Source organism: Nakaseomyces bracarensis (assembly GCF_045282275.1).
Source record: "Nakaseomyces bracarensis strain CBM3 chromosome Unknown Scaff12_0, whole genome shotgun sequence".
NCBI classification, from domain to species: Eukaryota; Fungi; Ascomycota; class Saccharomycetes; order Saccharomycetales; family Saccharomycetaceae; genus Nakaseomyces; species Nakaseomyces bracarensis.
Window position 1 is genome coordinate 899059 of NW_027263958.1, and position 13307 is coordinate 912365.

The 13307-nt window shown below is 35.1% G+C and overlaps 4 protein-coding genes across 4 annotated transcripts; all 4 read left to right on the forward strand.

Moving 5' to 3' along the window:
* Positions 1 to 343: 343 nt before the first annotated feature.
* Positions 344 to 4282, forward strand: NST1 (Nst1p; the record flags this gene model as incomplete). The annotated part of the gene is made up of 1 exon (XM_071053963.1): positions 344 to 4282. One exon carries the CDS (start codon positions 344 to 346, stop codon positions 4280 to 4282), a length of 3939 nt encoding a protein of 1312 aa, XP_070910375.1.
* Positions 4283 to 5035: 753 nt separating this feature from the next.
* On the forward strand, positions 5036 to 5602 carry RHO2 (Rho family GTPase RHO2; the record flags this gene model as incomplete). The annotated part of the gene is made up of 1 exon (XM_071053964.1): positions 5036 to 5602. The coding sequence occupies one exon, from the start codon at positions 5036 to 5038 to the stop codon at positions 5600 to 5602; it is 567 nt and encodes a 188-aa protein (XP_070910376.1).
* A 1731-nt stretch (positions 5603 to 7333) lies between these two features.
* Positions 7334 to 9838, forward strand: RNJ42_03801 (uncharacterized protein; the record flags this gene model as incomplete). Its single annotated transcript, XM_071053965.1, has 1 exon — positions 7334 to 9838. One exon carries the CDS (start codon positions 7334 to 7336, stop codon positions 9836 to 9838), a length of 2505 nt encoding a protein of 834 aa, XP_070910377.1.
* A 912-nt stretch (positions 9839 to 10750) lies between these two features.
* On the forward strand, positions 10751 to 13099 carry RNJ42_03802 (uncharacterized protein; the record flags this gene model as incomplete). The annotated part of the gene is made up of 1 exon (XM_071053966.1): positions 10751 to 13099. The coding sequence occupies one exon, from the start codon at positions 10751 to 10753 to the stop codon at positions 13097 to 13099; it is 2349 nt and encodes a 782-aa protein (XP_070910378.1).
* Positions 13100 to 13307: the final 208 nt, after the last annotated feature.

Sequence of the window (13307 nt, forward strand, 5' to 3'; positions counted from 1 at the left end):
ATAATTTTTTTTTAAAATGGGCTAAACTTGTAATCTAAAATTTGAAAGTGGGGCTTTAATTGTTACAGAATAGTGATTTGAATACAATACATTTGAATAAGAAGGGAGAAACCTATATATTTCATTATCTTATACTTATATCTCTAATTTTTTTTTTTTTTTTTGCTTTTGTTATCCTTTACTTTGACAGAGACTTATCGGAGCATTAAAGAAAAAATTACAACAAGACCAGAAGATAAAGTGATATAGACTCCTTTGACAGATTTAGGAAGCAAGTACAATAGGTGTACAAAGGGATAGAAAGGTGGAAATCAATAGCGTAACGTGAGAGTATAATACAGAAATGCCTCCTGGATCAAAAAGTAGAAAGAAGAAGAGTAAGAGTAAAAACTCTAAGGGTCATACGCATGTGGACAAACATCCCATTGAAGCTGAGATTGTCGATGAGGAAGATGAAGATGATTATCCTACTTCCAGAGTTATAAAAAGGGCACCAAATGGTGATGTGATTGTGGAATCACTTCCGGAAAATGGAAAAGGTACCAAAAAAAGTAAGAAGAAAATAAAAGGCGCAGATTCAATGGAGTTAGATGCTTCGAAGGAGATTGGACTTACTTTAGACTCGCACTGGGAGTCTCTTTCTCCAGAAGAGAAGAAATCTATTCTTCGTATAGAAAAAGAGCAAGTTTTAGAAGTGATAAGAAGTTATCAGAACGATCACAACTGTAGTTGTTCAGTATGTGGACGCCGTCATATGGCTATGAACCAGGAGATGGAAAGAATATATAATATCCTGTATGAATTAGAGGAACAGAAAGACTCGGATACCAATCCTATAAAATTTCACCTGGGCATAATAAAGGAATTACAGATTTCAAAAAACCAGCAAATTTCTAATAAAGCAATTGGTGGAGATCTGCCGGAGGATAATAATGACCAAGTGGTGAAAAACTTCCTTGCATCTGACGTTGCTGATAAACTTAAGGCTGAGGTACAACAATTTAAACAAAAGCAAATATCGAAACAGGAAACTATTAAAAAAACAGCTAAAGGGGAACATCAAAGTACTGCCAACCTGCCGCATGAAGAGACTGAAATAAATGATACCAGAATAAATGAGGTACAAAAGAAGTTAGAACAGCTGTCGACAATGTCAAATTATGATAGTAATATTGAGGTAGCAGTGGAAGGAGAAAACGATCCTAAATTATCACAAGTGAAAAATGAATATATGAAGTTTACGGAATCATACATATCTACTCACCCTAAACTGGCACAAAAATTTGTTGAGAAAGTCATTCAATACCCATCCATTAGAGCTTTGACTGATCAGCTAATGGTAAATAGTAGCTATGAATTATTACATGCATTAAAAAATCTCTGGGTACCTAACAGGTTAAAAATAGTAGAACCGAATGCAGAATCAGGTTATATGAACATCAATAAGACACTTGATCCTAAAGAGTTTACCACAATGCTACATAATGGCAACCCATTATCAGAACAAGATTATCGGGACCTACAAGGCGCCATCTCTAGGAAGGTTGTCAATGGATATAATTTTCAAACAAAAGAATTTGAAAATTTATCCGCCCTTGAAGTTGAGCTTTTTGGAAGATTTATGTGCAAGGATGAGAGTAACTATTTTCATGATCTGATAATCACTGCTTTCAATGAGAGGCTAAAAGAAACAACTCCAACAACTTTACAAAATACACCTGAACAAATGCTAGCTGTAGCGTCACCAGCAACTCTTGATGATACCTTTCCAGATGACAGTAACGCCGAAGAAATGTACACTTCAGATGAATATGATGATGAGGAGGATGGTGATTACTATGACATTAAGGACGAGGAGTACGATTCTGAATATGATGACCTCGATAAGGAAGATATCCTTTCTGATTATGAAGATCATCCGGTAATTGATTCCGAACATAATATGACTGAGGATGTTCTGCATGGTAAACAACATCAACTAAGAATACCTAAGGATGAAGATGAGGTTATTCTTGAAAGTGCTAATGGGAAAATTCAAAGTGTAGAAAATGCTCACCTTGATATTGGCGATGATTATCCAGAACACAATCATAATCTGGTCACGGATGAGTTAGAACATGGCGAGAGCTTAGATGAGGAGTATGAGAGTAGTATTGATGATATGGAGAGGCTAGAAGAAGGTCGTAAATTAATCCAGATTGCAATTACCAAATTGTTACAAGGACGTATCATGGAATCATATCACGAAAAGGAGGCCGATAACAACAGATTAAAATTACTAAGAGAGTTAGAGGAGGAACAAGCAAAAAAGAAAGAAAGAGAAGAGAAGAAACAAAAGAAGAGAGAGAAAGAGAAAGAGAAAAGGAAATTACAACAGCTAGCCAAAGAAGAAGAAAAACGTAAAAAGGAAGAAGAAGAGATACGTGCTAAAGAGGAGCAAGAACGTAAAGAAATGGAACGTCGGGAGGCCCAAAGAAAGAAAGTTGAAGAGGCCAAACGTAAAAAGGATGAGGAGAGAAAACGTAAATTGGAAGAGCAAAGGAAACGGGAAGAACAGCAAGAGAAACAACGTAAACTAAAGGAGGATCAAAAACGTAAACGTGAAGAAGAGAAGAAAAAGAAGGAAGAAGAAGAAAAGAAAAAAATAGAAGAGGAAAAGAGGAGAAAAGAGGAAGAGGAACGGTTGAGAAAGGAGGAAGAAATGAAATTGAAGGAAGAGGAAAATAATAGAAAAATTGAAGAATTAGTACTAAATTCAAACAAGACTCCAAGTCCTTTTAACCCTGCATTTAATACCATTTCACAAAGCCCTTTCAGTAGTGATTTCTCCGCTCCAACCATTGACACAGAGTTTAAAACAGTGTCCGGTAGAAAGAATTCTCACGTTTTAGGACTGACTCAAGTTTACTCAGATAATATTGCAACCTCTCCCAATCAGAATTCTAATAGTAAAGAAATAAGTGACGAAATATTCAATATTATTAATGCTGCTACGACATCTGCAAAGTCGTTATCACGTTCACCTTCTACTATGCAATCGCTGTTAGAACCGGCAAAAAATACGTCGAGAGCCGCTAGCATCAGTAAGGAAAACCCGGTCATCGGAACTACTGGATCCCCATTCAATCAGAATGAAGGGTCGAGTTTACATAGAAGATTGGATAATGTCCCAAATTTTGGATTGAGTTCCATTCCAAATGGTATTGATATAACTTCTGGGATAAATGGAAATCATACTAATCCCGGGATAACAAGCTGGAACTCTTACCACAATCTTAATAATGGTTTAAATATGAACGCAAATATGCCATTGTCGAGTAACATTCCTACACAACAAATGCATCAAATACCTCAATTAGGAAGCAACAATAACGAAGTAAAGAGGGATTATTTGGGTGATGAGTTGAGCAAATTGACCTCAATGTTATCCTCAAGTAATATGAATGATACAGGATTTAATCGTAGTAACGCGGGCTTATTTCATAGCAGCTTATGGAATGATCATGTACCAACTAATAGTCATAGTCTCACTAATATGGGTCTAAAACAACCTGCACCAAATGATCCTGTATTTTTACCAACATCTGATCAGATGACACATAGAAGCTCTATTTGGGACGATTTTGCAGGAGCGCCTTTCAGTTCATCCCATGGGGCTTCCGAACATGCTATTCCTCTTTTGAATACTCATCATAACAAAACTGATCAAGTTCCAATGGACTCGGCATTTGTAAATAATAGTCTATGGTCCAGCAACAATGCCGTTGACCTAGATACGACGGAGTTTGGTAAAAACTCTGTATTCTCTACAAATAAATTTGGATCTATGCCCCATAATCATACCCCAATGAATGTGAACTACAATATACAAGACCAACAGAGAAAAGAATTAAGTGATAATATCAAAAATCTGTCTTCTAATGAGAATAGTAACGGATATATTCCAATAAACTCTTTGTATCCTAGTATGACAGCAAATAAGAGTAATATTACTTCATTTCTTAATAATTTAATGGATTTACAAGAGCCGCTGGGATATGAGGTAATAAAAGATCAGACAGGTATGGTGAATGGCCTTCAAATGAATACGAGCTATCAAGGAATTGCTGGGCAACACAATCCAATCTCTACAAGCTTGGATAATTTCAACTACAATAGAAGTCTGAGTCATCAAAATATTCAGTTGGGTGCAACCCATATTCCAAATCTCGAAGGGAACTCAAACTCTGCTAACAATATTGCCATGAATATAATGTCCTCTACCTCACCAAGCCATTCATAAAATTAAAAATAGATAAAAATATATTAATTTCGTAATCGTAAATGGTATCTATTACATGTAATATTTATATATATATTTGCCAATTTAATCTGGCTACATATACCTGAAATCATCCTAAAATTATATAACATAGCATTGTCTAACAACAGTTCGATACGTAAATACATACTTGCAACATTCTTAATTTTTAAATTAATAACCTTTTTCGATAGGATCTACGCCTGCTGTTTTTTGAAGGAAAAAAAGAAATTAAAATTTAAAAAAATAGGAAAAAAATAAAAAGACGAGCAATGAGAGTAATTAACTATGTGGAAGATCTTAAGGAGAGCATAAAAAACAATTTATCACAGTAAGGTTCATATCTTAGAATAGATTTGCTAGAGTTAAAATTATATGTACCATCATAAAATAGTGTCAGAAGAGATCTGAAGTTCTATTTTTTTTTTTTTACTTAAACGGTAGGGTATTTGGAACAGTGAATTTAAAAATAGAATTTCAAGAAGGTTAATAAGAGCATTAACTAAAAGAGTGCATAACAGGTTTCAATTGCGGAGAAACTCGAGTTGGAAAATATCCGATCACAAACTAGGCTTTTCACCGTTCTTCTTTTTCAATTGTATTGTTTCATTTCTTCTTGACTGAATCAATTCTGATTTGCATTTTTATTTTACAAATAATAATTTCCACTTACTCTTTCTTTCGTGTGGATATATAAGTACAATATCCTTAGGAGTTTTTGACAGAGAGCTTCAAATGTCGGAAAAGAGCATTAGACGCAAACTGGTAATTATTGGTGACGGAGCTTGTGGGAAAACGTCATTATTATATGTTTTCACACTTGGTAAATTTCCCGAGGAATATCACCCAACAGTATTTGAAAACTATGTCACAGACTGTAGGGTGGATGGTATAAAAGTTACGTTGGCTCTCTGGGATACTGCTGGTCAGGAAGAATACGAACGTCTTCGTCCATTTTCGTACTCAGGCGCCGATATCATACTCATTGGGTTTTCTGTTGACAATATCGAATCTTTACGTAATGCTAGGACAAAATGGGCACAGGAGGCCTTTAGATACTGTCCAGATTCGCCGGTTTTGTTAGTGGGATTGAAGGATGATCTACGAAGTAGTCCTGAGAAAGGGATAGAACTTGTGAAACGGGAGGATGCGGAACAAGTGGCAAAGGCAATCGGTGCCAAAAAATATCTGGAATGCAGTGCGCTTACCGGAGAAGGGGTAGATGATGTTTTTGAACTAGCAACACGTTCGAGTCTACTGATGATAAAAGAACCAGATCATATGTGCTGCTCCATTGTATAGTATTATCTTTATGTTTTTAGTTCACCTAAATTACGATTCGTAGTACCTGATGCATAATTTTTTTATATATATTTTACTTTTTGCTTTTATTGTGCTATTAGCCAAATTTCAAGTTTCTCTCTCTCTCTCTCTCTCTCTCTCTCTCTATGGAATATATATAAAGTATATTAGAAATATATATCAGCTATAAAAAGGAATTAAACAGCCACCTATTGATCTAACCATTAGTCATATCTCTCTATATGTAGTAAATGATCATATTCTCATGTGCTAAATTTTTCTTTTTCATTCTGGCATGGTAAGTACAATTTATTAGTCTAATACTATCAATTCCTTTCTGACTACACCTTTATCCAGATAGATTGTTATATATTACGATTTAATATGGATGTTATACTTCGTGTCTTGCTGAATTAGTATGTATGCAAAATGCATACTCGATGACGTCAATCTCTCTTGTGTTGGATCCCTTTTCGGTGGTTATTACCCTCCAGCAACTCAAATATGTAGAGATCCATTGAAGCATAGAAAATTCACCAATCGATCCCTGTAAAAGGGCAGATTGCCGTCGGGATTTCTCAAAAACAATGAGAAATGCCCAAAAAAAAATGGCTTCTCACATGCAGAGTATGACAGCACAGGCATTTCTTATTACGTGCAAGAGTTTCCTAGTGGATATTTTGGAATCCAGAACTTTTTTATATGGTTAAATCTTTTCCTGGTTATCATTCGAGTTTTCTGTACGTGCCTTGCACAGTATATTTTTATTTTTATTTTTATATTATTATATGTTGGTCTCACACTTTTAGTCAGCACTTTTCCTTTTTCGGATTTTTAAGTTGGAAGTCTCGCAAAAAAGCGGAGTGATTTGTGCAATTTATTTTTAGAAAAGAATGCAAGTATTTTTTATTTTTTTTTCTTCTTTTTCTTTATCTGCGAGCAATTGTGAGCGGCCCTTAATTTTTCTTTCTTAGGAATGTAATAAAAGCGAAATGCAAAAATCTATAAAAAAAACTAATAATAAGCCGTATTTCGGTATCTCAATTCTTTCTTATAAGTAATATCTGGAACTTAACAATACTAATATTTCGTAGCTGACTAACGAGTTCATTTCTTCTTTCACCCATTATATCTGTTGTTAATATCTTAGTGTGGGGAAAAATTCCTTTTGTAATAGTGACGAAATCGGAGTTATTTGTCTTGGAAGTAAAAACCAAAGAAGAAAAGAGCAATAATAGAATGTAAATAAATCAATAACAATTAAACAACAAATACTAAATAGTATACATTTGGTGTTGCTAGGAGGCTTTATTGGTATCCTTCTTATTTTAATGCAATAATAAAAACACCGTAATTTACAGGGATTTTCATTTCATTGGCAACGTTGAATATTCAACCCCAGATATACTTAAAACACCATATTGTGTGGGTATTAGAAGTGTGAAAACACTATTTTGAAGTATCAGAAGTTATATTACGGTGAATGAAAAAATTTGGGGAAAAAAAATTGTCTCACACCCCAATCCTATTTCAATACACCCAAAAAAATTCTCACACACCCCCCAAAATGTAGATATATATGTGTGGTATCGTGAAACTGGTTATACTTAATATTTATATTAAGAATGCTAATCAAAGTTGTTGTTTTTAGCAATCTGTAATTTTTTTTATTATTATTATATATGGCTGTGTGAGAAATTCTAATATATATTTATTATAAGCAAAATTCCCATGGCAGAAGACGATAAAAAGGAACAATCTGCCAGTCCGGGTGTAGTCTCACAATCCTCGGATGACAATTCAGTCAATAATTTTTATGCCAGCACAGATATTGAGCGTTTTGGTTCTGTGAATATTACCCAACGTCCTTTTGTTAATTTCCTGAAATATGTGGCTCACATTTGGAATCGATTCTTAAGAGCTGTTTTCATATGGCGGCCTAGAAAATTTGGATTTGGAAGAGTGCTTACATTCTCTATTATTGCTGCAACACTTATATTGATCTGGTATTCAGGTAGTTACAATGATGTTAGTTTTATTAGAGCCTCTGGAAGTATGGATATGTCTGATATAAATAGTGACTTAGAATTAGAAAATATGATCATTGATAATTATAAGGAAAGTTGCGCTGGTAAAGGTATTGAATGTCCAGAGGTCATGGAAGAATGGTACCTATCTCAACACTCTATAGCCAAAACTAGGCCAAATATCTCCTCTAAAAGTTTTCTAGAAGATTTTGACACTACTGAACTAATTGAAATGCAAATCCCAGAATTTATGGCTACTAATGATTATGTTAAGGCCCGTGAATTCACTAAAAGTGTGTTGAAGAATTTTCAATCCAATACTAATGGGATTACGGGGTCAAAAATCAATGATCTATGTCGACAGGCTACATTCGAGAATGAAATATTATTTTCTCCAAATACAGAACCGATTACTGAAGATCTATTTTCTTTACGAGAGCGGCTAATGAAAGCAGATCCAAGTTTCAAAGAGGTTGTGGAATCGGTGGCGAAGGATGCCGGATTAACAGCTTCAGATAGTGTTAATAAACAATGGTTTAGATTTGGCTCATCAACTCAATGGCTGCCTGATTATCAGTGCTATTTAGTATTTAGCAGAGTCTTGGTATCTAGAGAGACCGTAAAGAATAGGCCGACAGTTTCTATAATCACAGCACAAACTTTTGATAAAAACTGGAAGGAGATAATTGGTAAACGAATCCCGTATTTAGATGTTCCTTTACCGGATGACCTAGATGAGCAGCTTGAAAGTATTGAAAAAGAATATCAATTTGATGAGCATTGTATTGGGGCTCAAAATGAGACAATGCTTAACAAATGTGTAAAAGATGTTGAGAATACCAAAAAGCTCATAGAAGATAAGAAGAATGAACTAATAGAAAAATATTATAGGGTATACCCCACGATAATTGATGCTCCTTTTCAGGTGTCTAGACACAATAACTTTCAGGGACCTGAAGATCCGAAACTCAGCATTAGAAGAAATAAAGATGGTAAAAATGAACCCATTGTATTTTTTAATATGGACAAAAAACTTTACGGTAGAGTTATGCATGTTGTTATGCCCCACAGAAAATATGTACCTGTATTTCCGATTTATGCTGTCGATCGACAATTAGGAGGACAACAAAAAAATTGGTCTCCGTTATACCACGAAGAAGATGGCGCCACTGATAACTCAAGGGGCTATGTGCATCTTGTGCAAAGCACTTCTCCTCTCACCATCATGAAATGTTCACTAGATTCTGGTGTTTGTAAATTCGTATTCGATACCAAAAATGTAATAGGCAGCACAAACTTTGCTTCAAGTCTTATTAGAGGTGGTTCTGGGTTTGTGAGGCTTCCGTCTGTTGTTCCAGAGTTAAATAACAGAAACATTTGGGTAGGTTTGTCAAAATCACACTTGAATGACTGTGGGATTTCAAGGTCTTACTATAGAGCGTCATTAAACGTTATGGAAGAAATCGATGGAAAATATTACATCAGTTTATTCACCGATGGATTGGATTTCAATAGGACTGTTCTTTCTTGGATGCCAGATCGACCAGGAGTAGCAACTGGTGTAAACATCAGATCGCCGAACTCTATCATATCATGGGATGTAGTAGGTCAGGACAAAGACACAAAAGAGTATGAGGACTATATGCAAATATCGTTAAGTGAAGCTGATGAAATGAGTTATGTATTTGTATTGAAAGGTGTTATGAATTACCTGGTCAAGTCCTTTAAAGAAAAAAATGTTGAAGATGTATTAGACTGGGAGGCTTCTGATTCGGGACTTCGAGCAGAACTTGCAGGAGCATGTTTTATTAATAAAATAACTGAAGAATGTACTGAATACTCTAAGTTGCATCCTGATCCAATATTTGAAGTAGAACGCAAGAAAAAAGAAGAAGAAGATCGCAAAAGAAAAAAGGAAGAAGAAGATCGCAAGAAAAAAGAAGAAGAAGATCGCAAAAGAAAAAAGGAAGAAGAAGATCGCAAAAGAAAAAAGGAAGAAGAAGAACGTTTGAGGAAGATAGAAGATGAACTTTGGAATAAGATAGAAGCTGAACAACGCAAGAAGAAAGAGGAGGAAGAAAGAAAGAGAAAGGAATTGGAAGATAGAATAAGGAAAGAGATAGAAGCGGAAGAACGCGCAAGAAAGGAAGAAGAAAGAAAGAAGGCAGAATCAGAAGAACTCGGTAGGAAAGAGGTGGAACAACAGTAAAGATCCACGGCGGAATAATATTAAATTTAGTCCAAAGTGAATGATATGAAAATAACTAGCAGGAAGTCAACTCCTTCTTTTTTTATCTGTCAGCGATCTCATTACATGCATAGCCTGTAGTATAGTCTTAAAATATCTTAATTTAATTTAACTTAGCTGTTTAATATATGCGGTTTTCTACCTGTTTAGCATGAATTTTATCTCCTCTTTTTATAATACATTAATTTATAATAGTACATATTACACGCTTATCGCTATTAACGTAATTGCTGGTAATTATATCATTTTAGACGTTAGTTTCGCTCCTACTCTTGATTCCACTTGCCGATATTTTTTTATGTGAAACTGCCTAATAACTTGTACGCACGAAATAACTCAAAAGTGGGGGTTTTGTTACAGGGTCCCAACAATTAACTTTTGTATCCGATGAAGAGTAAGTCCACGAGAAAACACTGCACTATTGTTCATAGTTCTTCTTTTCTTTTTCTTTTACTTTATCTGTCTTTGGCAAGGCTCATTTATTAGTGAGTGTGAGTTAGTAAGTTGCTACTGAGAGGTGTAGGAGTACATATAAAGAAAAAAGAAAGGATCGACGCGATGCCAGCGCAACGTAAGACAAGGGCATTTTTTCTATGGTTGTTGTTGCTTCCTTTGCTTAATCTTCTGAGGTGGCTTTCAACTCATGTTACTACACCACACACCCACTATAGATACTTTACATCAATTTCCTTTTGTATTTTTGTTAAACTTCATCATTGAAAAGCTAAAAATGGTGTTCCTACTGAATGAATAACAGTATAAGTTCTTTCGATTCTATTAATTCTAACTGTGTAGTTTCCAATTCATGTTTTAGCATAAACAACAGGTAAAGGGAGGGGGAAAACCGTAAGAAAGTAGAAGATACCATGAAAAATGGATGTTGATAAGGAATTTGCGGAGAACTACGAATTTGCTTCACTACCAGGATCAAAGTCTATCTCAAATAGTAGGGACCAGCTAGCAACTAATGCGGATATTGAGCCACAATTAAGAGATGGGAGGAATCTAAGGATCCATAGGCTTAAAAGTATAATTATGTGGCCATGGAACCGAGGTTTTTTTTTTACTAGAAGACTGTTAGCATGGTTTATCCAAGAAAGGAAAGGTAGGAAATACAAGGTGATCGTAATGATTTTGATGCTTATGCTCTCCTTCCTATTGATATTTACTTTTCGATCTGAAACGATTCAGGCAATATCTGAAAATATAGCAAATATTAGTGGAACCTATGATACTGATGGATTGGACACAGGTCCCTATGAAGCAGGAAAGGACTCCGGTATTGTGGCTAGTAATCAGAACTGTTCTGGCAAGGGTATAGAGTGTTTAGAGATATTAAAGGAGTGGGATAATATAAAGGCGAAAATACGTGAATTGAGGCCGCGTGTAAAATACAAGAATGAATTAGGTGATTTTGATACTGCCCCATTGATAGACATGCAAAGTCCTGAATTTTTAGCTTGCGGAGGGAGCTCCTGTAAAAACCGTATATTTGAGTTATCAAAATTAACCAATTACCAATCCAATGTCAATCTAGAAATTAATATGAATATCTCTGAACAATGTAAAAACTCAAAATATCATCATGATATCTTCTTTTCTCATGAAACGATTCCCCTAAACGACGATTTACTAGCAGCAAGAGCCAATCTAGTTAAAAAAGACCCTAAATTAAAAGAATTATTGGATGATATTGCAGAAAGTTCCGGAAAAACTATTGAAGAAAGTGTGAGAGACCAATGGCTTAGATTTGGGTCATCAGCGCAGTGGTTCGAAGATTACCAGTGTTATTTGGTTTTTAGCAGAATAATTGTATCAAGAGCTGGATCGAAGGGTATACCGACTGTCTCTCTTATAGGGGCTCAAGCTTATGATAGAAATTGGAATGAAATACTAGGAAAGAGAATACCTTATCTTGATATACAGATTCCTGAAAATTTTGAAGAGCAACTACAAGGGATTGAGAATAAATATAAGCTCGATGAATATTGTATAGGAACTGAGGACGAAACAGCTCTAATTGAATGTGAAAAAGAAGTAGAAGTAATAAGAAGGTCAATGGAGGATGAGAAGAATAGTCTAATATCAAAATACTACATGGTTTATCCGCAAATAGTCAATATTCCTTTCCCTGTGAGTAAAAAGAATGCAATTGATGGACCTGAAGATCCTAAAATCAGCATTAGAGAGAATAAAGATGGCAGAAAGGAACCGTTGGTTTTTTTCAATATGAACAGTGATGTATATGGTAGGGTCATGCATTGTTTTATGCCACAAAGGAGCTTAAGGTCTGTTACCCATTTAACTGATGTTGTTGGTAAGGTTGATCGTATTCAAAAGAATTGGAGTCCATTTTTTCATGATGAAGATGGGGCTTCTGAACTTTCTAGAGGCTCAGTACATCTAATACATAATACATCTCCTGCGAAGGTCGTTAGATGCTCATTAGATGACGGTTTTTGTACAGCTGTTTTTGATTCAAGGGAAACGTTAGGGAAAACAAAATACGAATCTACATTGATACGTGGAGGTGCCGCGTTCGTCAAATTACCAGCAGTCATCCCAGCACTGGAAGGCCGCAAGCTTTGGGTCGGTCTGTCAAAGCCGCATTTATACTCTTGTGGCATATCAGATGCTTATTATAGAACAGCTCTCAATGTATTAGAAGAAATTGATGGAAAATATTACTTCAGTCTTTTCACAGAACCAATAGATTTCAATAGAACGGTGCGGGGTTGGCGCAAAGAGAGGGAAGATGCTGCTTCTGGAGTCAATATTAGATCACCAAATTCTATCATATCATGGGATGTAGTAGGTCAGGACAAAGACACAAAAGAGTATGAGGACTATATGCAAATATCATTAAGTGAAGCTGATGAATTAAGTTATGTATTTGTTCTGAAAGGGGTGATGAATTACTTGATTAAGTCCTTCAAAGAAAATGATGTTGAAGATGTATTAGACTGGACATCTACTGATATTATCCCAAGATCTCAGCGTGCAGGATTCTGTTTTATTGATGACATGTTTGAAAAGTGCGAAAAATACACTGAATTACATCCTGATCCGATAGAAGAAGAAAGTAGAAGGAAGCAAAAAGAGTACGCGAAGCAGGAAGCAGAACGAAAGAAAAAGGAAAAAGAAGAAAAAATTAAGCAATATGAAGAAAGTTTACGATTAGAAGAACAAAAAAATAAAGCTAATATGCACACAACGTTATGATTTATGAAGCTTTGGTGATTATCTATGTTAGCTAACTAAGAAGAAACTTTATCCGTCTCCAAAATACAAAATTGCTGCTGAATCCATCCCTAAATAATATGTGATTGCATTCAATTTATTCCAAAATGTAGCTTCTCTCTAAATACTTAATAGTATAGTATTATTACCTTGCGTTTTTATTCTTGTTTTCATTATTATTAATGTTCTT